This window comes from Lactuca sativa, chromosome 6 (genome assembly GCF_002870075.4).
Source record: "Lactuca sativa cultivar Salinas chromosome 6, Lsat_Salinas_v11, whole genome shotgun sequence".
Taxonomy (NCBI): domain Eukaryota; kingdom Viridiplantae; phylum Streptophyta; class Magnoliopsida; order Asterales; family Asteraceae; genus Lactuca; species Lactuca sativa.
In genome coordinates, this window is record NC_056628.2 from 177,101,753 (window position 1) to 177,125,194 (window position 23,442).

General features: G+C 33.3%; 2 protein-coding genes across 2 annotated transcripts; one reads left to right on the plus strand and one right to left on the minus strand.

The window, feature by feature from the left end:
• The first annotated feature begins 644 nt into the window (after window positions 1-644).
• LOC111914812 (uncharacterized) lies at window positions 645-4,056 on the plus strand. Its single transcript, XM_023910517.3, has 2 exons — window positions 645-1,082; window positions 3,830-4,056. Exons 1-2 carry the CDS (start codon window positions 822-824, stop codon window positions 3,896-3,898), a joined length of 330 nt encoding a protein of 109 aa, XP_023766285.1. The 5' UTR covers window positions 645-821; the 3' UTR covers window positions 3,899-4,056.
• Window positions 4,057-7,104: 3,048 nt separating this feature from the next.
• Window positions 7,105-12,392, minus strand: LOC111914813 (exocyst complex component SEC6). The gene is made up of 25 exons (XM_023910518.3): window positions 12,142-12,392; window positions 11,693-12,030; window positions 11,317-11,450; window positions 10,966-11,093; window positions 10,775-10,865; window positions 10,598-10,687; window positions 10,443-10,522; window positions 10,232-10,351; window positions 10,048-10,155; window positions 9,831-9,966; window positions 9,697-9,741; window positions 9,557-9,612; window positions 9,376-9,484; window positions 9,154-9,294; window positions 8,895-9,074; window positions 8,714-8,797; window positions 8,534-8,620; window positions 8,408-8,452; window positions 8,263-8,341; window positions 8,111-8,180; window positions 7,950-8,037; window positions 7,770-7,859; window positions 7,581-7,697; window positions 7,442-7,504; window positions 7,105-7,357 (listed from the first exon to the last, which is right to left on the minus strand). Exons 3-25 carry the CDS (start codon window positions 11,443-11,445, stop codon window positions 7,223-7,225), a joined length of 2,271 nt encoding a protein of 756 aa, XP_023766286.1. The 5' UTR covers window positions 11,446-11,450; window positions 11,693-12,030; window positions 12,142-12,392; the 3' UTR covers window positions 7,105-7,222.
• Window positions 12,393-23,442: the final 11,050 nt, after the last annotated feature.

The following is a 23,442-nucleotide window of genomic DNA, read 5'->3' on the forward strand; positions in this document are numbered from 1 at the left end:
GCAAAAGAGCACGGTGAGAACGGCCAAGAAGAAGAAATAAAATGTTCCTTCTCCTGACACCCTCCACCTGGAGACTAGAGTAGGTATTACAACATCTGTCTTCTTTCTCTTGCTCTTGCACTTTATGTATTCCCCAAAATACCCTTTTCTTTCTATCTTGTCAATAAAAGTTACTAATTTTAAATAAATTACCGCTGCGATCATTTTTACCACTTTTACCCTCATAAAATGAATATATGATGTATTAGAATAGAAATGATCATTTATCTATATGCTTAAACAATATCTTTTTCCTTAAAATGAATTCTAATTTTCTGTTTTAACATATTATACACATCTATAGACAAATAAAAAGTCATTTCAGAAACTTAGATATAAAAAACCATGTTATTCATATTAAACCGGAAATAAGGTTATAGTGATCTATCATTTTTACGTTTTAATTAAACTGTTTTATTTTACTAAATCGATTATATTTTCTCAAATTGTGACATGAAACCTATAAAATTACAACATCCCCTTAATCGAGAAATTGAATTACGTGTTTGTCCTACTAAATCTTGTAGTGTGTAGAGTTATTTCCCAAGACACAAACCCCACCAACCCATGCATTAAATACTCTCCCTCATGGTGCTTTAAATGTATAACAGTTTTTGCAATAAATATTATGCACAAATCCAACCAAACTTTCACTTCCCTTCCTTCTTCATTTCAAGACCATAGTTACATGGTAGTCTTTAAGAAACAAGAGCATTTCTTTTATCTGTGTGTATAAGATCATAAGTTCAAATCTTATATATATTGATCATAGATATAAAGTAATGGAAGAGGAAAGAGTTGAATCTGTATATGATAGTGGATATGGTAACCCTTGTAGGTATTTACAACAAGTTTTAAACGGATTTTTGAGGTGTTTGGGGTTAGAAAGAAGCGTCGGCAGCGGTGGTGGTGGTGGTGGTAGCAAAGAAGAAGGTGGTGGGGCCGGTGGTGATGGTGGAGGAGAGATGGATGATCCACTCACAACACCCATTTCTGATGATTCATCGAGTATAGATCCTGTCGATGAACCTGCTTCTACAACCGTAAGTCAACTTTCAGTGATGACTTTATTGCATTCATTATATAATAATTACTTCTTTAGTACTTATTATAGCTTTAATACCATTTTCATTTGTAATATTGATGTGATCATTGGCTAATGTTTCTTAAAATTTAAAACTGAAAGTAATATTTATGATGACATTGAAGTCGAAACATGTCATCTAATAAAAAACAGTGAACGTTATTCAAGAAGATAACTCCTCACTTTGCAAAACCTATTGTTGGTGTTCGATTTATCGGGGTTTTTTTTGTTTTTTTTTTTTTTTTGAAGCTTTGAAGTTCTTCATCTTTTTTTTGGGATTTTTTGGTATATATTTTGAACTACAGTGTGATCCACTTGCTGGCTATTACAAATTACCTCAAAATCGAATGATTTTGGTAATAATTAATTTTCTTTCATAACTTGAACATCATTCATCTTACTACTTTTGCATTTTACTTCTAAGTATATTTTTGCTTCTTGTGATAATATGGATCTTCCATGGGTTAATCGGGTTCAGCCCAATGGAGGCCATGGGAGATATAATGCGTATCAATAATATTAACTGTCAAATCTAATATCATTATTCATATTTTAGCTTTTCACAACTAGCGGAATCCTTTTCACAACTAGCAGACAAATTTGTCTTAATCAATATGCAAAGAAATTAAAGCAAAAATCATGTTTGTTTGTGATTAAAGTACTGTAAATTCTTATCTTTTTCTTCAATGTTTTCATTGAAGAAAGAAAAAAAATAATGTTTATATAATAATAATAATAATAATAATAATAATAATAATAATAATAACGTTTATTTATGAAATATATAATTAAAGCGAAAAAAACCCAAAAAAGACAAGGTGTACATGTGCATATGCACAAACTTTACATTTTTTTTTCTATTATTATTATTATTATTATTATTATTATTATTATTATTATTAATTTGAACTTGGAATGCTAAAATATTACAAGTGAGGGAATGAATTGTAACATTTCAAATTTGGAGTATTACTATCCACAACACTATTTTTATTTAAAGAAAAATTGGACTTTGATTGGAGATGGTTTACACCATTTTACACCAAAATTTATGTTAAGACCAAAAATGGACATATGTTGGAAATATTCTAAAGATATATTCTATGGTCAGTATTTTAAAGTCTTAAAGCATCTCCATCTCCATTTTATTTTCGTTATTACATTCTATTTATAGAGTGTACATTCTATTTATAGAGTGTCAAATCAAATAAATGTTTCAACCTTGTTTTATTTTACACTCTACAAATAAAGAAATATAATGAGACTCTAAGTTTAGAGTGTAAACTATATAATCTCACAACTAATTTTACACTTTATTTTTAGAGTATAAAATAGAATTTATAGTGGGGTTGAAGATGCTCTTAAGATTCGGCAACAAGTTTTTAAGATATTTTATAAATTTTTTGCTTTTAATTTTTAAGAAAAAACTTGAATTAAAGAGTTTTTCTTTTTGGTTCATGAGGACAAACTTAAAGTTTCTATTTTAAACAAAGTTTTCATAACTCAAAAGCTCTTTAAAGTAGATTTTAATAGTTTTAGGAGCTTTTAGCTTTTATAGTTTATATTTGAGTAAATTACTCGAATGATCCCTATGGTTTAGAATAATTTGTGTGTTTAGTCCCTAACTTATTTTTTAACTCGGAAGGTCCCTACAGTTTGTTTTTGTTACATGTTTGGTCCCTGTCTTACCTAAAAAGACTATTTTTGCCCTTGATTTTTTAATTTATTTAAATAAACACACCTCCAACCCCACCCCCCTCACCTTACCTTACATAACCCATTATTTTTCTCTAGTTAAATAATAGTCTTTTTAGGTAAGACGGGGACCAAGCGCATAACAAAAACAACAATAGGGACCTTCCGAGTTAAAAAAAATAAGTTATGGACCAAACGTGTAAATTACCCCAAACCATAAGGACCATTCGTGTAATTTACTCTTTATATTTTATGTCATTTAAACCTTTAAAAGGTCACAACTACTTTTGTTTGTTGAACATTTCTACACAAATATTCTCTAATGGTTAATTTTTTCAAAAATCGTTTTTTTTTAAATTTCACTATTTTATATTTATATATCTTAATGTTTTATAAAACTCTTTCATACAAATCAACAATTTTAAATGTATATCATATTTATGAATAAAATGGTTGACACTAAAAATATTATGCGACTGCATGTTGTTTAATATGTGACATTTTGAAAAGATTTGACATTTACCTTTTAATGACATAAATTTTTATATAAATATATTCATTTTATTTTGGATATTTAATTTATGGATTAACTAATCATTTAATAATTAATCTTGAAATCTAAAGACATCTAAGGTGTAAAATGAAATTTTATTAAATGTATGTGTAAAAGGTACAAAAGATATAAGATGAATAATTTGTTGGAATTATTAAGTGGTTGAAATGAATCCTTAAAAAACTTCTCTCTAATTGAAAAAAGCTATGGAAAACTTTTTGAAATAGTTGCAAATTTTGTAATAAATTTTTTTTTCTTGGAGATGTTATAAAAATCAATCATATCACCATTAGTCTTCACAAAAGACACCGTTAATCACTTACCAAAATTTTGAATGTTTACGATAATTCATACACATAATTATTCATTTCGATGTAATTATTTATACTATTGCCCCAAAACAATCATATTTATGTGAATTTCGAAATTTATGGTGTTTATTTTGACATTTTGGCCAGGGATTAGCAGCAGGACGTCCTCCGTCAAGAGGTCCAATTAGCTCTGGAGGTTCTGGTCAAACCAACTAGTTCAATCACTCTCATTCTACATTCCATTAATATATGTTGCAATTATGGTTTTTTGTTTATTGAAAAATAGAATTTTAATTGTATTGTAGTTATCTTATCTTATATGTACAAAAAAAAATTCCTCTAACAAGAATAATATCAGTTTCCATTAAACATCATGTCTTTATGTATAGAACCCCCACCATCAAGATAACCTAGTGGTGATCACTAGGTATGAAACATTCCAAAATGAAGTTAGACCCATTTTCTAATCCCACATGCTTCAACATTGGCATGACCAATCGGTATGCTTTGAATATGTGTAGACTAAATCATATAATATCGTAGATCTTGCTATAACTTTATGTTGGGAGGATTTTGCAAAATATAGTAGCACTACAAGTGTGAATACATATTCACTTTGTGGTCCGTGGTTCTAGAATCTTTAATATATCATATATCCATTTTGTGTCGGTGATTCTTTCGAGTGTACCTTAAGTATTTAGTGGGTGTTTGGGAGTGCTTTTTAAAATGATTTATTAGCTTATTGATTTTTCAAAAAACCAATAAGTTAAAAAGATGTTTGACAAACATTAACTTTATAGATAGGCAAAAAATGGTTTTTCCAAAAAACCAGAAATTCCTAGTTTTTCCAAAAAGCTAGAGAAGCAATTTGAGAAACAATCCCAAAAAAATGGCTTTTCCAGAAAACCAGAAATTCCTGGTTTTTCCAAAAAGCTATATAAGCAATTTGAGAAACAATCTCAAACACGCCCTTAAAAACCCTTATCATGTCTGATAGTTGAGATGCAGGCTAGGGAGAGAGAAGGCATAGACTAGAAAGAGGGGAGAGATGGGGGTTATATAGTTCTAGATTGGATGACAATGGATTAGTTGATCATGTTGCACTCCTACATATAGATGCGTTATGAGTGAGATTCACCAATTTCCAGGCTTGACCTTATTCATAGTTTATACGTCTACTTGATCCTATATAAAGACCCTTTATGAATTCATGTCGCCCTAGCTAAGCAAGAAAAGTTGTAACTCAATAGCATAAATAAAATTCCATATTAGAACTTAGAAGTGATGTAAAAAGTAAGAATTCTTGAATGTTGAATACGATTGAAAATGAACTTGGAAAATGGCCAATAATATGTAGAATGTAAGTAGAAGTAGATAATTGAAAGGTTCGATGAAGAATGATTGAAATTTAGTAACTTGGGAAATAGAATGTTATTTTGAACGGGTAAATGAAAGTATAGAAAAAGGGCAAAAACATGAGTAATATGTCTCATTGTTATATCATTATGTAATAAAGAAAGAAATATCAAAATCTTGGTAAAAAATAGTTAAATTGCTTAATTGTAAACGATCAAAAACATTGTCATTAAAATGAAAATTGATATTTTTGACACATATGCATATGAATATGAAATAATATTGGCATGGTATTTATATATTGTTGGAAATCTATCCAATTATATAGAAAATGATAAGTTTGACAAAGTTTTCTATTTTTAGGAAATTCATTGAAATAATTTGCCAAAATAGCATACAACGTGAAAATGAGGGAAGTTTTGAAATCTAAATATTAGTATAGACTTATAATTATAAATATTTTATAAGAAGAAAGTTTCAAGAAATACATCCTAATTCGCAAGAATTTACCTTACGCAACATAGAATGCCTAAATAGAAAAGTGTCAAAAAAATAAGTTGGTTTAAATGATGTATTGTGATTTATATTCCACGTCTAAGCACTAATGGGATGTTCTAGTATTGAAATAACGATTGTTAAATCACAAAAGAGTATAAAATGACATTTTTTTGGAAAAGATGACTAGTTACTCAAATTTTGGAAAAAATACCAAAAAATAGTAGGGGTGTCAAATCGGGTCATCGTATCGTGTTTTTGTCTGACATGACACGATACAATACTATTTTATGTAACACGAACACGACAAAATATTGTGTTTTTTTAACTAACACGAAAACGAACCAATTAAAAAACGGAAAACAAGACACAACATGAAAAGATAACATAATATAACATTTATTTTATGTAATTAATATTTAATCATACATAACACGACAAACACGAAAAACACAACAAAAAAATTGCTAAATCGTGTTAATTTCAAGTTGAATTTTGAACACGAACACAACACGACACGACATCGTGTTTTTTTACATTTGACACGACACAAACATGAATTCACATTTCTGTTTCGTCCCAATGTCGTTTCGTGTCGTGTCATCAAGTGTCACCCCTAAAAAATAGGTTAAAGGTTTTACGAGACATGCTTAACTAATGAAATAGTTTGAAATAATGTTAGAATGACTAGATAAACAAATTTATTACATGGTAATGAAGTTTAAGCAAATTGCTAAAATTGTTATTTATGAAATATGAGACTTATATGATATGTAGTACTTCCGTGCGAGGAAACCTTTATGTTGTAATTAGTTTAGTAATGTAATGAAATGAAACTATGTGAAAGGCACCTAGATAAAGTTACATTGATTTTCAAAGTAAGTTGCCTAGATACGGAAAGTTAATATAAAATGGTAATTAAAGAATTATGAAATGGACAGTTTAAGTAATGAATACCTAGACAGAAATGTGAACGGGTTTTGTTAACGATAAATGCGTTTGTTCAATATTGAATATGTATGAGACAAGATTGGATTGCAACTAAAGTGGACTTGAGACTAGTTTTCATGTGGATTTTTCCTATTTTTGGTACATGACACAAAGTTATATTATTTTCGTTGGATGAGATTTTCTTGAAATAGATATTTTTGTATGATGATATGTAAACGCACCTTGTGAAATTTTTGTGAATGAATGAATCCATAATGAAAAAAATGGGTGCCTCTTATGCTTGCGAATAAATGATTCATAATGAAAAAAGGGGTAATTCGTCGTGCATACATTAAATATGATTGCATGCAAACAAATTTTAAAATGTCTAAACATTGCATACATGGGGTCAAATGATTTTTTAAAGTAATTGATTTCTCTCATGTTTTAAAGTAAATGTCTTCGCTCAAAAGGTCATAAACATTCTTTTGTGATGAAGAAAATGATTTCCATCAAAACAGGGCACTTCATTTGAACATGAACCACAATAACTTGCCATTTGAACTAAAGTTAACCACGAAAAATGATTTTAAAACTAAAGTTCAAACATTAAAAAGAAAAAAAAAATCATATCTCACAAATAAACATCCAAATCATGTACTTATTATGTCACTTCAAAAATCTCTTCATTTGGATTCTCTACTACATCTCACCAAAAATACTTACATCACAAATAACAATAACAATAATGTTTAATGTTTAATGCAACTTACGGAAAATATTACCAATCCCTGATGCTTTGAGGGACTTTAATTTGGAGAACACAAATCCTGACCTTGGTGGATTTCCATCAATCAGAGAATTCTCATATATTTCCTTGCATTCTTGTACAACCTGATTTTCCCCATAATAATATCAACAATCTACTTAGTTTTACTTTTCTTTACCCAAAATAAAAAATAAAATAAAATAAATTACCTCCTTGGCATCCTTCCTTGGTATTCCTTCTCGGAGACTAACAATTTTCTCAACAACTTCAGGCTAAAATCACAAACAAGGATAAATTAGCAAAAGTAAAATTACAAAATAAATAATAAATAATAAATAATAAAACTACCGGGCAATCAGGTTGATGTTCAAGAATATGTGTATAAACAAGAGTGAAGGTATCTGGGCTTTCAGCTGAAGCAAGTTCTCTCAAGTCAATTAGTATTCTTAGTCTGTTTTCAACTTTCTGCAAATTTAAAAAAAAAAATCAATAAAATGAAGATTGATTATATAAAATTTTATATATAAAGTGACTTACATTAACACTAATGTATTCCCTGAAGAAGTCCATCAAAACCTCTTCATCAAGCCTCATGCGTTCGATTGTTTCCTCCTTTATGTAATTTTTCTAATCAACAATGAATTTATAAACGTTAATTTCACATCTTAATTTTTATAAAAAAAAAATTGGATGATTAATTTTTATTAAAAAAAAAACCTGAGACAGCATATGGTCAACATAAACAATGACTGTTTGTTCAAGGCAAGACTCAACAAATCGTCTAAATGATCTTTCTTCAATATACCTGATAATTTTTATTTAAACTTATAAATTAAAAAAAGTAAGAAATTATGTTCAAAGTAGAATTGAAAACTTACATTTTCACATCCGTAAAATAATCACCAAATGTTGCGACTAGGTATTCAGTAACCTGTCCTTCACTCCATTCTGTAGATGACAAGATTTGGATATGGTTACAGGAGGGTATTTTGGTCATTTTTGAAAAAAAAAATTTTAAAATTTGACTTACCTTTATGGTAAAGTTTGACTAGTAGTTCTTGAACTCCTGGATCATCAAATATGACATTGACTGTTTGGTGTACAGCTTCCTGAATTGGTCAAAGAAAGTCAACATACAAGACTTTTCCACATATGATTAAACCACAACGACATACCTTTGCAACCTCCAGAAACCCCTTACAGGTGTCCTCAAAATTAATCTGTTGTAAAAGATTTAAATTTTAAATACAAAATAAAAATAATGATTTTGTAATCTTTATCTTTATATAAAAAGGAATAACCTGTTCTGCATAATTTTCTGTTAGGGCTTCAATAGTGCTAGAAGCTAGCTCCATAGCAAGATCATAGCATCTCAAATTGTTGTTAATCTGTCATATCATGAAAATTAAAAAAAAAAATTAAAAATTAAAAATTAAAAATTAAAAAAGTTTAAATAAGTTGGAAAGTAGAAAATTGCAAACCATGGCACATATTGGTTCTAGACCAATTTCAGAAGCAGGTTCTTCCAATCTCTTTTTTTCAGCTGCTTGAAAATCAATCATCACCTAAAATTTAAAATTCAGTTTTCAATCAATCTAACATAATAAAATAAAATAAAAAAAATATCAACTTTTACTTCTAAAATGTTTTTTTTTTGGGTACCTGAATGATGGACAAAGAGATTCTGTATAACATAATTTCTGTACTATTTTCTCTAACAATTTGCACTTGTTCTCCAAGAATTCTAAATAAATCAACAGCAGCTGGAGTATAAAGTTTTCCCTCATCTGTTGATTTTGGAGGCTGGACTTTATCAGCTTCAAGAATATTCAAATACCATTTCTATAAACCAAACAATTAAAAAAAAAAGTATCAGGAATATCAAATTAAATAAAAAAAGATTTAAAATTTCCAACTTTACCCTTGTGGTTGCTTGCATTCTCTCAACATATGAATCCATAAGTGGATCCATTGCACCACTCTCTGAACAAACTTGAGCTAATGTCTCATCAACTCCAAGTGCAACTAAATTATCTTGATACTCAACCACCCATCCAGTTACCTATTTTTTTATTATTATTAAATAAAATGAATATTTAAATATTTCAAAACCTAAATTCATAAGAAAGAATAAAAAAAACACCTTTAAGATTTCAATATTTGTAATCTCATTAGCACGATCACTCAGTAGTCTTAGCCACTGAATAAACCTCTCTGTGTATAAATTCACCATCAGCTGGAATATTTCATATCTGCAAGAATAATACTTTAAATTATAAAATAGATAAAAAAAAAATAATGAATCTAAAATTTGAATAAAAAACCTTGGAGGAAAACAAGGAGCCACATGATCATATATATCTCCAAGCTCTTCCCCAATCTGAAAGTAATGTTGTAAATTGTTAATTGTAAATTTGTAATCCACATATTTAATTAAAATAATGTAAAAATAAAATGTGCATACCTTTTTTGCCTCTTCTATGGCACCTTTCAGGTTTTCAAAGACAAGCTGTTTCAAAAATATATATATACTGAAATCAAATTGATAATTAGCAATAATGTAATTTTATAGAATTAAGAGAGTATTTGATCAAGTACTTCTGATAAAAGTTTACTGAATCTTGTTTCAACAGCTTTTGTGATATGCTCATAACATTTATCCTTGTAACATTTCCCCTGTTTTGCCTTTTGAGCTGCAAGGTTTCTAGAAGATGCTAATGCATCTGTAGATTTTCTGCATATTTTTGTGATTAAATTATAACCCTAATTGAAGATTAGGTTAAAAATGTGTAAATTGTAAAAGTTAATTACATACTTTCCAGCTCTACGAGGATTTGCTACAGATGCCATTGCACCACCTCCTTCAGCCTCAGCTGCTTCTTCAGCCACTTGTTCATCAAGAATCTCTTGCATTTCAACAACCCTAAAAGTTTATATTTATAAAAAAGTTAATATGAAAGTTTTTAAAGAAGTTGATTGATATAAAGTTATAAACTTACCTCAAAGCACGTACAAGTGTTTGTGGGCTTTCTTTAGCAAGTTGGAAAAAGTTAGAAATATGTGACCATAAAGTCTGCTCAAATGTCTCCCAAGTTCTATCAACTTCTTCAAAATATTCTCTGAATTTTCATATCAAGAAAATGTTAAACCCTAAAAACTATTTATAAATTAAGGAGTTTGATTTTGAACTTTTGATCGGTTGATCCTGACCTTAGTCTTCCAACTTCCTCTTCATGAGTTGATGCAGCAGCTAATGCGAATCTCCTCTTTCCATCAAGAGATGTTAATCTCTGTAAAGATTCACATTTGAACAATCAAGATTCATAATTTTGGATACTTTGTTTACCATTATGCCCTTGTGTTACCTCATATGTGTTGATGAGCTCCTTATCATCACTTAAAGAATCATGTGCTGCTGCAGCTTCTGAAGAAATTGACATCATCCCCTCTACATCCTAATTGTAAATTTTATTGATTTATAAGAAAAGGAAAAGAAAGAATAAGAGAAACAAAATGATGAGCTGTTTTGGATGGATGCTTACCTTCAATGTTGTGTTTAGGTTATTTCGTGCATTGCTAAGAAGCTTAATCTGATCATGATTCTCAATTAATGTTTGGCATTCTTGACATAGCCTGAAAAAGTAAAACAATATAAATTGTAATCAGTCTTGAAGCCAAATTTTATACAAATTTTATAAAAGTGACTTCATGTGGAATCAAATGTTAAGTGTACCTCTCAATATTAACAAAATTTTGGCGGAGTTGATTTACATTCTTCTCAGATGAAGCAAGTGCTTTTAATCCAGCTTGTGCTTGTTCAACCTGTTCAGCAACCATAGTGCTAAGTTGTGCATCAGTAGCCTGAAATAAATGAAAGGAAAAGAAAAAAGTATGTGAGAGATAGTATACACAATAACAATTGAACATAAGACTAATTTGCTGAAGCATAAATCTTTAGCAACCAGTAAAATTACATTTGTATTTGACTGAAAGTAAAAAATAAAAGGTGAGTTTGATGCACTTTCTTTCTTCAAGTGATGAGTATAAATATTGGAAATTTACAGAAGAAAGCATTCAAATGAACCTGTTGGCGTGCAATGTAATCTGCCTTGATTGAAGAAATGGACAGCAGAAGTTCAGGAAGTGGCAAGAGCTTTGCAACCTCCCGAACTGCAGATTCCTTAGCTTCGATTCCTAGATCTTCGACCATCATCTTGCCTGTAATGATAAAGACATGGATCACTTCAGCATGTCTGTGTGAATTTAGGGCACATTTTGTACAAGGGAAATGGAATTGCAGCAGAGAATGGATATGTAGAGAAAGAGAATTGATTCACTGTTTGGGTACAACACAGACGAAAATTCAAGTGCAATCGATTCTAAAAAAACAAAATTCTTATTTGGATGCCAAAATCCACGAGTAAATAAAGAATGGAGCTTAATCGATGAGTTTTACTAACCTTAATCAGAGTGTATGCCAAAATCGCCTGTCGTGAACCAGAAATTGGTCTGCGTAGAAGCAGTAATCGCCAAAGACGGTGAGTATGAAGCAAAAATCGTTGATGGATCTCGAGGTGAGAGGAACAAGTTTCGCCGAGAGAGATGGAAGCAAGGTTCGAACGCAGAGCTTTTGTGAACGGATAGAGACGCTGCCTTCGAAAAACTAATGTCTTAAAAAAAAGGAAAATTCTAGAGATCTCTAGCGTACCCGATAAACTGGATCACGAAAGAAAGATAATCGTCTGTATTTTCTCTTGAATCCGGCAAAATTAAAGTTCATCAGATCCCTCTACAGTGTCTGATAAATTTACATTTACAGAGATTTAAAATCCGATTTTATTTTCAAAATTGGGGGACAATTGTAGTAGAGATTGCAATCGTTGGAGATTACCGATAACGACGAACTTACTTTTCGGAGGTGCATAAATATGAATTGCTACAGGATGTGATATTGAGACAGTGGTGGCGCCTCCTACGATGGTTGTGGCTGATGAGTTATACCGGCGACGAAGAAATTTCAGCTGCGTGTGCCGTGTGCGGTGGTCTGCGAATGTTCCAGACCGGCTGAAAGAAGCGAACGTAATAGCTGTCGTTCTTGTTGAGTTTTGACCGAGTTGATCACAACTAAACTCCCTTTTCGTCCGTTTTTACTTTTGTTTTCAATTTTCTAATTTTGTAACAAGCAATTTTACAAGGTAGAAAACAATATTCATCTTACATATGATGCGAATATGATGTGATAAAATATACAATCTATAATAGCGAAGTATTTATATTTTTGTGATTGATAGAAACTATCATTACATAATAACAGTATTTTTGTATTCCTTATTAATCATAGCATCGTATAAGAGCGGTGGAATAGTCCCGAGCATTGTTTGGATTAAATCGATAACTCATATTCTCAATACATAACAGATAATGTAGGAAGCTCCTCGGGACCTGAACTGCACCAAATAAAATGAGGAGGCGTGATGTCCCCCCCCCCCCCTGAATACCTAAAAGACGATCATCTTACCTTACTACACTGACAAACGCCCAAATAAAATGAGGAGGCATGATGTCCCCTCCCCTGAATACCCAAAAGACGACCATCTTACCTTACTACACTGACAAAAGGTGAGTCAGACACAACTTTCATATAGACATCCACCAACGACTATAAATACCAAGGTTGTAAAAAAACGTTCAACGTTAGCTAGTCAGTGGACTGAAGTTAAGGGATTAATCAGTTAGACGGAGATTAATCTGTGACCATAAATTGTTAATTCGTTAAATTTTTTTAAAAAATATATATATGTGACTAATATCACAACAAATATCATTAATATCATAATAAATGTAACACCTAGTTTCCGGAACGGATCGATTTAGGGCTTCAAGAAGTCAAATGCATGGTTTTTGGGTGGAACCAGGCGTCAGGACGTGACCATAGAGAAGTCACGACGTGACAAGTGATTAAATGAAAAATGTTGATTTAACTGAGCTCACGACATGGGATGCGCTGCAGCCCAAGCCCATGGTCTTTTAGGGTTTCCTTCATATTTAAACCTCGCAAACCTCATTTTAGGGTTCATTTGCAGCCTCCTTCATCCTCGAGCACATAAAAACCCTAATCCTAGCTTCTCCTTGTGATTCTTGAGCTTTTGGTGGTGTTTTGGTGGCTTGAAGAAGAAGAGATCACCACTGGAGCATAGATCCAGGTTGGAAGCTTCATTTGCATCTTCTAGCAACCTCTTTGGACCATTTGTGGGTAACCAAGATTCAAGCTTTAGGATTCATTGTTGCTAGATCTAAGGTTGTATGCATAATTATCCATGATTATAAGAGTTAGAGTGTGGGGACTCCATAAAGTTAGCAACTTTATGGGTCATTCGAGTCCCTTGGTGATTATATGTGATGGATCTGAAGTTTTGGTGATGTTTGAGCTCATACTTGAGTTTTGACCTTTTTTTCTTCATGAATGCCCTAATCTAAGCTCAAGTCTTGCATTGGACATGCAAGACCTTAAAGCATTGGTTTTATGGTCTTTCGGGCGTTAATAAGCCTTTTAGAGAAGATGGATTAGTAGCTTAATGGAATAAGGAGCTTATACATCAAAAATGTCATTCAGATAGATCTCACGACGTGAGGATATGTCTGTTACGTCATGAGGATCAAGGGGTCTCAATTATTTTTGTCCTTTAGTAGCTGACGATGTGAGCATTAGATATTTAGATGGTCACATTGTGAGGGGTAGTTGACAGTTAACTTTCGTTGACCATTGACTTTTTGACCATTTTGACTTTGGGTCAAACTTGAAGGATTTGGGTTGTTGATTAAGATTCGTTCATGTTTTGTTGCTAGAGGGCTCGTAGGAGCAAGCAATGCAGAAAGGGAAGTGTGTCACAGTGTTTTTGAGTTCTTCGTTTCAGTTGAGTTTTCCTCACTGTACCCGTGGGTCGAAGGCACCAATGTCGACCCACTAGTTTTGGTTATCATTTAGTAGAGGGATACCCTAGGGGCTACATTTAGCCACGTAGGATAGACTGAGAACTCTTGATCTAGGATTTCTTGCTTGTTCTTTATTTGGTTGTGGCTCTAGACTATGATCATTTGTTTGGGTGTCTGTCTCACATCTGGATAGATATGGCTATGCATTCCTTGGAGATTTGGTTATGTGTCCTTGTGTATAGGATGTTGTTGTGATGTAGTGGGTTGTTATATATATATATATATATATATATATATATATATATATATATATATATATATATATATATATATATATATCTTCGTGTGTTAGGATGCATCGGTAGTGGTATGTTGATTAGAGTACCAATAGGCTGGTTATCACCTAGTGGAATGTTATAGGGGTTGTATGTAGCCATGTAGGATAGCCTGAGAACTCTTGATCTAGGCTTTCTTACATGTTACTTGTTTGGTTGTGGTTTTAGAGTAGGATCATCTGTTCGGGTGGCTATCTCACATTGTTTCCTTATAGTTATGCATTCCATGGATAGTTGTCGGTAGTAGAGCAGTGTGTTGTGGAGGATCTAGTAGGAAGTAGTGAGTTGTATGATTGTTAGTTGCCTGTATTTATGTGCATACTTGATCTCTTGTTTGTTTATATGTCGACATATTGTAACGATTGAGATTGAGGCGGTCTTGTCATGTGTTGTAGGCCAAGAGACTAGGTGCGGATCGGTTGTGAGTCGTAGGCATGTAGGCTTAGGAAGAGCCGTTGGGTTGAGGCAATACTGTTATGTGTGATATCCAACAAACCTGGGAGCAATCCAAACATAAGTTGTAGGCTCGGGAGCAATCCAGACTTGTGATGTGGGCTCGGGAGCAATCCATACATAAGTTATGGGCCGGAGGGGCAATCCAGACTTATGTTGTGGGCTAAGGGGTAATCCGGTCCGATGATTGTGGACAGAGTATGCATGATTGTATATGTTCTGTTGTGTGCGGTATTTTGGGGAAACTCACTAAGCTTTATGTTTACCCAATTGTTATTGTTTTTAGGTATCATCGATTACCGTGGGAAGGCGAAGGCGTGACTGTATACATTCATCAGCAGCAATGAAGATTTCGCGATATTATATTACTCTGATATTAACAAATACAATTTGGAACAAATGGTTTTCTTAACACAGATTATATAATGTGGAATTTTACCTTAATAAAATGAAAAATTTTTGTTGTGAAAATGGAACGTTACAAGTTGATATAGAAGTCCTGGTTTGAGGAATTTGGAGGAACACTTGTGTGAATCCAAACTCAAACTAGGATCGGATAATTTTCACAAAACATTTTTGAAAAAGAAATCTATAATAAAAGGGTTGAGTCATGGACATGGGCTCGATCCCTTGTCTTGTTCTTGTTTGATTGTTGGCTTAGGATCGAGAACGTGGACCTTTGACTTAGCCTTGTTTTACAGGGAGATGTAGTGTGTACAGTTATTCGGAGCCCGAACAAGAGAGTGGTTCCTAAAATAACCATACATGTTATTATTGGATTAGGTGTCTAAGCTCATAACTATAATTTGTATGTACTTGACCTGAGAGTAGTATGGTCCATTTGGGTTGCCTTCACCAGAGCAATTTGATAGGATGAACTTTTGAGAAGAGGTTATTTGTGGTTTATTAATATATTACAAGTATAATATATTAATGTGAAATCATGTTATTTAATTAGTATTAATCAAGGATTAATTTGGAATTAATTTAGTGATCAAAAGAGACTAATTAAATTAACGGGGACTGATTATGTAAATCAGTGATATATATTGTTTGGGCTATTGATCCATGATATGCTAAGTTTATGTAAGTATCCATGAAGAGTTAGCCCACACGAAATATGGATCATAACCAAGTGTACGGATTAGGGTTTACCCATGACCCTTGGATTCCTACACTATATATATGACACCCCCTTTAGCCTAAAATTCGGTGAACATGTGTTCTTGGAGTTCCCATAATCGATTTTGAGTACATAGAATCTCTCTCTCAAAAGTCCTCCATTTGGTCATGGTGTTTGTGAACCATTTGAGGCATCACATTTGAGGTGCTAAGTTCTTAAAGGCCAAAACTACAAGCTACAACAAGAGGTAATTCTATAACTCATTTTTATGTTGTTTATGTCAATTGTATGTTAGTTGTAGGCTTAATGCTTTGGAAACAATATTGCATGCATAATTAGAGAAAACATAGATCCAAAGCATTTAGGGTTGTATGTGCACCATAGGATGTTGTAGTATACAAAAACCCAACAGTAGTATCAAATCCAAGGATTGTTTTCTATTATATTTGATGCTTGCTTATTTTTTTCAAAGCTGAAAAATTGTTCTGTCAGCATATACTCGACGAGTCCATGCTTGGACTCGAAGAGTCCATAGTTGGGCTCGACGAGTTGGATGATCAGACAACAGTTTTTCAGGATTTTTGGCCTGGATTGAATTAGGATCACTACCACAAACTGTTTTGCATCATAAAATTTGTTTTTCTGATATGGTAGTGATCATGCTCAACCAATCAAAAGATAATTGTCAAAATTTCAAGATTTGTATTAGTTTGTATGATATGCTAATTTCTTGTAAATTGTTTATATGAATTCTCTTGCCTTATATGAGTTAATTTAGATCATGAAAATTATATAATAATTTTGCTTGGAAAATTTGATCTTAAATGTTTTTAAAGTCCTCCATAACTTGTCCTCAAGTTATGGAACATGAAAAGTTTTTATAAAAGTCATATTAACTCATATTAACTCATAGTTGCCCTCAAGTTTTAGTATTTGAAAACTCTCAAATTAAGAAACTCTTGTAATTAAAAAGGTGTAACTTTTGGGTCATAAATTAAAAATTAATTAAAATGTTTTAATTTTGAATTTTTAATAACCTAGTTACTTTGAATAGTTCAATTACACCTTATGGACTTTATTAAATTAATTGAGATGTTTAATTCAAACAGAATTAATAAATCCATAATGTGACATCCCCAATTTCACGGCCAGAAAATACCGATTTGTTTATGCTTTGTTTTTAAAATCAAAGTAATTTTTTAAAGAAAATAGTTGCGGAATTTGTTCCCAAAACAAAATATGATAAAAATTTATCAAAGCATTTCTTTAAACAAACGTATTTTCATTATATAACAAAATCTCGGGATGTCATGTTCAATACAGACCAAAAGTATAAACAGAAAAATTTGACCTTACAGCAGTTATTTACAACTACTAGTCTATTATCCAAAATCTCTCGTCAAATCCACCAACTTATACTCTTGTGCCATTACCTGTAATACAAAGAAAACTGAGTGGGTCAGGCTTGGGAGCATGGTGAGCATATAGGGTTTTCAACCCACAATGTTATATCATATATATATATATATATATATATATATATATATATATATATATATATATATATATATATATATATATATATATATATATATATATATATATATATATATATATATATATATATATATATATATATATATATATATATTAGAACTCACAAACATATACAATTTCACTATATACAAGTAACTTTTATCCCACCCCATCGATCCTCACAATGACACGATCTAAACTCTCGTATCTAAAATTTTCATCTTTACCTGATCCCTACTCACGGATCTAAAACTATCCTCTTCACCCTATCCATACTCACAGATCTAAAACTAACATTTTCACCTGATCCATACTCACAGATCTAAAACTACCTGATCCATACTCACAGATCTAAAACTACCTAATCCATACTCACGGATCTAAAACTAACCTCCTGATCTGATCCATACTCCCGGATCAATAATTGTACCCAATTCATACTCCCGGAATAGGGACAATTAACTATACCTTAATCGTGATCTGATCCATACTCCCGGATCAATAACTGTGTCCAATCTATACTCCCGGACTAGTGACAATTAACTTAGTCTTAATCCATACTCCCGGACTAATAACAAGTTTTATCTCTTTACCTGATCCGTAATCCCGGATCTAAAACTAACCTCTTGATCTGATCCATACTCACGGATCTAAAACTACCCATGTCCTACCCAACATATTTGTAGTTACAAAATAGATATACAGTTTAACTCATTAAAACCTATATAGTTCATCCACTCCACCAACATCTCAAATAAACCACAATATATAAACACATAACACGTATTTCATAGCAAATACTTCATACTTATGCGTTAAAAGAAAGTGACTATACTCTCACTTGATTAGAAGATGATCGGACAGCGCTACGACGCTTAAAATAATCTTTTGCGACGAAACCGAGATGTTTTCTCCAAAACCGGGCTTCTCGCGGGCAGAGCTTCGGCTCGAAAACTATTTTTCTCGGGATCTTCGGGTTTGGGACTTGCTTCGGGTCTCGGGGTTGATATCGGGGCTTCGGGGTATTTCTTGCACGAAAAACGAGGCAAAAACGCGAGAGAAAGAAAGAAATGAGCAATAGAACTCGGCTGCACTCGACATCTATTTATAGGGGCTGAAACCCCGAATTACGTTGGGCGTAATGTGGATAAGGCCGGTGACTCCCCCCCCCCCCCCCTTTTTGGATGATATCGGAATTTATAATTTAATACTTTAATTATTTAATAAACTTCAAAAATTCATATCTTCCTCATACGAACTCCGTTTTTGACGTTCTTTATATCCACGCGTAGGGGAGACTACGCTCTACAACTTTTGTTTAGACTCTGTCGACTAATTTTGACTTTATTTTTATTATTTATTTTAGTAAGCCGGGATAGGAAAACTCCGTTATAAATTCATAACTTCTTCATCTGACGTCCGTTTTCATCTGTCGTTTTATCGTTGCACTACTATCAACAAGATCTTCGATTCTTGTTTAGATTGTTTCGGCTAAAAACCGCTCGATCTCAAATTGAGTATTCGGAGTGCATACCGCTAAGTCGAAACTTAGAAAAATCATAACTTCCTCATACGAAGTTAGATTTGGACATTCTTTTTATGTACGCTCTCGGTTTAACATATTCTACGACTTTTGTTTAGATCGCTAAGGCCAAATCTTGCTCTATCGTAAATTCACTATTTACGTCGCGTTGTGTCGTGCCGGTTCTGTCGCGAAACTTCGACAGGTCATAACTTATTCGTTATAGCTCGGATTTCGGCGTTCTTTATATGTACAGAATCCTTGTAACATATACTACAACTTAGTTAAGATTATTCCTTCAAAATAATATTCCATCAAAAAGTCATTTTTGACACTCATTGTCTCTAAATTGAGTAGCCCTGATCTATGGGCGTTACAATTATCTCCCCCTTAGGATGATTACGTCCCGGAATCATCAAAGAAATAGGACTCGTATATTGACTCCATACGTTACCTCTCCATCCTAAGTAATAACATTGATGCTCAATCCTGCACCTGTTCTTCGTACTATGTTGAATTTTCCAACCGTAACTTTTGAGTACAAAGCAACTCCTTATTGAGGACTCCTTCTTCTTCTTAGGATAAATACTTTCCTTTATCTATTGTAACAGACCGATGGGTCATGTTCTAATGACCTTTCATCATATAATACAACGCTTAGACCCAAGTCTCTTAGAGTCAAATTCCAAAATAGAATATACCTTCCTTCATATTCTAATGTGATATAATCACATCTTAACTTGTAGCATTTCTAGCTATGAACCTATTTAACAACGAGCACGATACCAACGATCGCATAAATTTCAACCTTATGACTTACGTCAGATGTTACCTTGAACTTGGTTCTTTGAACCTTGTAACAACTCATCGTAGTCAAACTCAAATTTATATGACCATTAGGGTCGGAATAACAACCATCTCACAAGTCATTACCGAAACAAGGGTAATGACATACTCGAATAAAACAGAATCAATCACTAACTTCTTGGTAACCTTGTGACTTTCCCTGATCCAAGTGCGAGTCCCGTGCTTTCGGTAGTATATGCATCTACTACCTTTCACACATACTCGTACTTGTCCCAAGTATTGTCCCGCAGTCGGCCAAGTCACCATACAAGAAAATCATACAATCATTCAACACACCAGATAAAAAAACTAGGGTTTATATTATTTCCTTGAAACTATTACACAAAGATTCAAGTTCACTCTATACTATGCCTCTAATAGGCTACACCATAAGTTATTATTCACACTACTACTTCATAACTTGATCTTTGGATATAAAATCCCCATCCTTTATTCCTCGCGTTGTCATCTGCTTCATCAAGGATCATTTGAAATGCTCTTGCCTTTGGCTTAGGCAGCACATTTGGCTTTATAATCTCTTCCCTTCCTAGGCAGTTTTGTTTGAAGTGTCCTTCTTCACCACACTTAAAGCATGCTTTTCTTTTGTTTGTGCATTCGCTGGCATAATGACCAGTCTTCCCGCATTTGAATCAGGTCATTTCTTTAGTGCATCTCCCAATGTGCTTCCTCTTGCACTTATCACACCATTGTGCTTCTTCTTCGAACTTTTTCGAACCAGACTTCGAAAATTTTCTCTTCTCATCGGACCTTGAGGATCCTTCAAACTTTCTTTTCTCGCCAACTTCAACCTTGCTGGCGGTTCTTCCCTTAATCATATATTCAACAGACTTGGGGGCCCAGATAGTTGCCTCCAGAGTAAGTGTCTGACGCACTGGCACCACATACTCCCATGGGAGTCCATTTGCGTACCAGTCACCTTTAGTCAGCTCGTCTGGGACGATGCGTAAAGCAAACTCAATCTTGTCTGTGAAAGCATTAGTGTATTCATCAACTGACATGCTGCCTTTTGTCAATGTCAGAAATTTGTTCTCCAACTCTAGCAGATTTTGGGCCGAGCAGAACTTGCGCTTGAATTGCACCAAGAACTCTGCCCAAGTCAGTTGCAGTGGATCATTAGGGATTAGGGTCTTCCCTAGAGTGTTCCACCAACGAACAGCGCCACCTCTGAACTGACGTACTGTGAACGTGGTCTGCAACTTGCCTCTGCAACCACACGTCATGAAGGCTAGCTACATTTCTGAGATTCAATCCATCACTCCGATCAGATCCTCTTTTCCAGTGAAGGTCGATGGTTTGCAAGTCAAAAAGTCTTTGTACTTGCACCCAAGTCCATCAATTCCTCCCTCTTGTTTGTTTTGTCTGACTAACAGTGGGTTGGCTTGACCAACAGTCCCACTGAAGTTACCTCCTTCCGAATGCCCTTCATTCAACTCGGGCTGTTCAATCGACATTGAAAGTTCTTCACGATTCTGCCGAAACAGATGTCTAGTTTCATCCATTTGACAATCCAACATCGTATGAATCATCAATTGTACACCAACCATTGTTATTGGCTCAGGTGTTGCTGCTACAACAAGTACTCGCTCAACCACAGGTGGTTGATTCCTGTCTTCGTTCACATTTCCAACTACACTTCTGGTTCTTACCATTTTTTATCTACACACTGAATAAGGTGAATTTAGATCCTCATTCGCGATAGATATTACAATCTTCCATATCACTCCGAAACGTTTACATGCTAGTTCTAATATCGTAACCATACGCTTAGAATCCTAAACACATAAGATTTCCTGATCTGGTCGGCAACAGACCATAGATCCGAACAAATAATATCATATATGGCAACATATAACATTTAGCACATAAAAGCATTTTAGGCATCATTCCTAAAATAAACTAGTGTTTGTGTCAATTTAGGTGTACTACCTAACATATTTTAGACACACTCCTCACGATCATTATTTAGCATTCTAAGTTTAAGCCTAGAATTTTCTTACAAATTCCTAGTTCGCTTAAACTAATGCTCTGATACCAACTGTGACATCCCCAATTTCACGGCCAGAAAAGACCAATTTGCTTATGCTTTGTTTTTAAAATCAGAGTAATCTTTTAAAGAAAACAGTTGCAGAATTTGTTCCCAAAACAAAATATGAAAATAATTTATCAAAGCATTTCTTTAAAGAAACATATTTTCATTATATAACAAAATATCGAGATGTCATGTTCAATACAGACCAAAAGCATAAACAGAACAATTTGACCTTACAACAGTTATTTACAACTACTAGTCTATTATCCAAAATCTCTCGTCAAGTCCACCAACTTATACTCTTGTGCCATTACCTATAATACAAAGAAAACTGAGTGGGTCAGGCTTGGGAGCCTGGTGAGCATTTAGGGTTTTTAACCCACATTGTAATATCATATATATATATATATATATATATATATATATATATATATATATATATATATATATATATGAACTTACAAGCATATACAATTTCACTATATACAAGCAACTTTTATCCCACCCCATCGATCCTCACACTGACATGATCTAAACACTCGTATCTAAAATTTTCCTCTTTACCTGATCCCTACTCACGAATCTAAAACTATCCTCTCCACCCGATCCATACTCACATATCTAAAACTAACCTTTTCATCTGATCCATACTCACGGATCTAAAACTACCTGATCCATACTCACAGATCTAAAACTACATGATCCATACTCACAGATCTAAAACTAACCTCCTGATCTGATCCATACTCCCGGATCAATAATTGTACCCAATCCATACTCCCGGAATAGGGACAATTAACTATACCTTAATCCAGATCTGATCCATACTCCCGGATCAATAACTGTGCCCAATCCATACTCCCGGACTAGGGACGATTAACTTAGTCTTAATCCATACTCCCAGACTAATAACAAATTTTATCTCTTTACCTGATCCATAATCCCGGATCTAAAACTAACCTCTTGATCTGATCCATACTCACGGATCTAAAACTACCCATGTCCTACCCAACATATTTGTAGTTACAAAATAGATATACAGTTTAACTCATTATAACCTATATAGTTCATCCACTCCACCAACATCTCAAATAAACCACAATATATAAACACATAGCACGTATATCATAGCAAATACTTCATACTTATGCGTTAGAAGAAAGTGACTATACACTCACTTGACTAGAAGATGACCGGACAGCGCTACGGCGCTTAAAATAATCTTTTGCGATGAAACCGGGACGTTTTCTCCAAAACCGGGCTTCTCGCGGGAAGAGCTTCGGCTCGAAACTATTTTTCTATGGATCTTCGGGCTTTGGGACTTGCTTCGGGTCTCGGGGTTGCTTTAGACATTCTTTTTATGAACGCTCTCGGTTTAACATAGTTTACGACTTTTGTTTAGATCGCTAAGG

What these genes read in the sequence shown, in the direction of transcription:
- LOC111914812 (XM_023910517.3), top strand. Translation starts at nt 822, where the DNA reads ATGGAAGAGGAAAGAGTTGAATCTGTATATGATAGTGGATATGGTAAC. An exon ending in ATGAACCTGCTTCTACAACC is followed by an intron (nt 1,083 to 3,829) that starts GTAAGTCAACTT and finishes CATTTTGGCCAG; the next exon opens with GGATTAGCAGCAGGACGTCC.
- LOC111914813 (XM_023910518.3), bottom strand. Translation starts at nt 11,445, where the DNA reads ATGATGGTCGAAGATCTAGGAATCGAAGCTAAGGAATCTGCAGTTCGG. An exon ending in AATCCTCGTAGAGCTGGAAA is followed by an intron (nt 9,967 to 10,047) that starts GTATGTAATTAA and finishes AAAAATATGCAG; the next exon opens with AAAATCTACAGATGCATTAG. An exon ending in TAGAACCAATATGTGCCATG is followed by an intron (nt 8,621 to 8,713) that starts GTTTGCAATTTT and finishes ATGATATGACAG; the next exon opens with ATTAACAACAATTTGAGATG.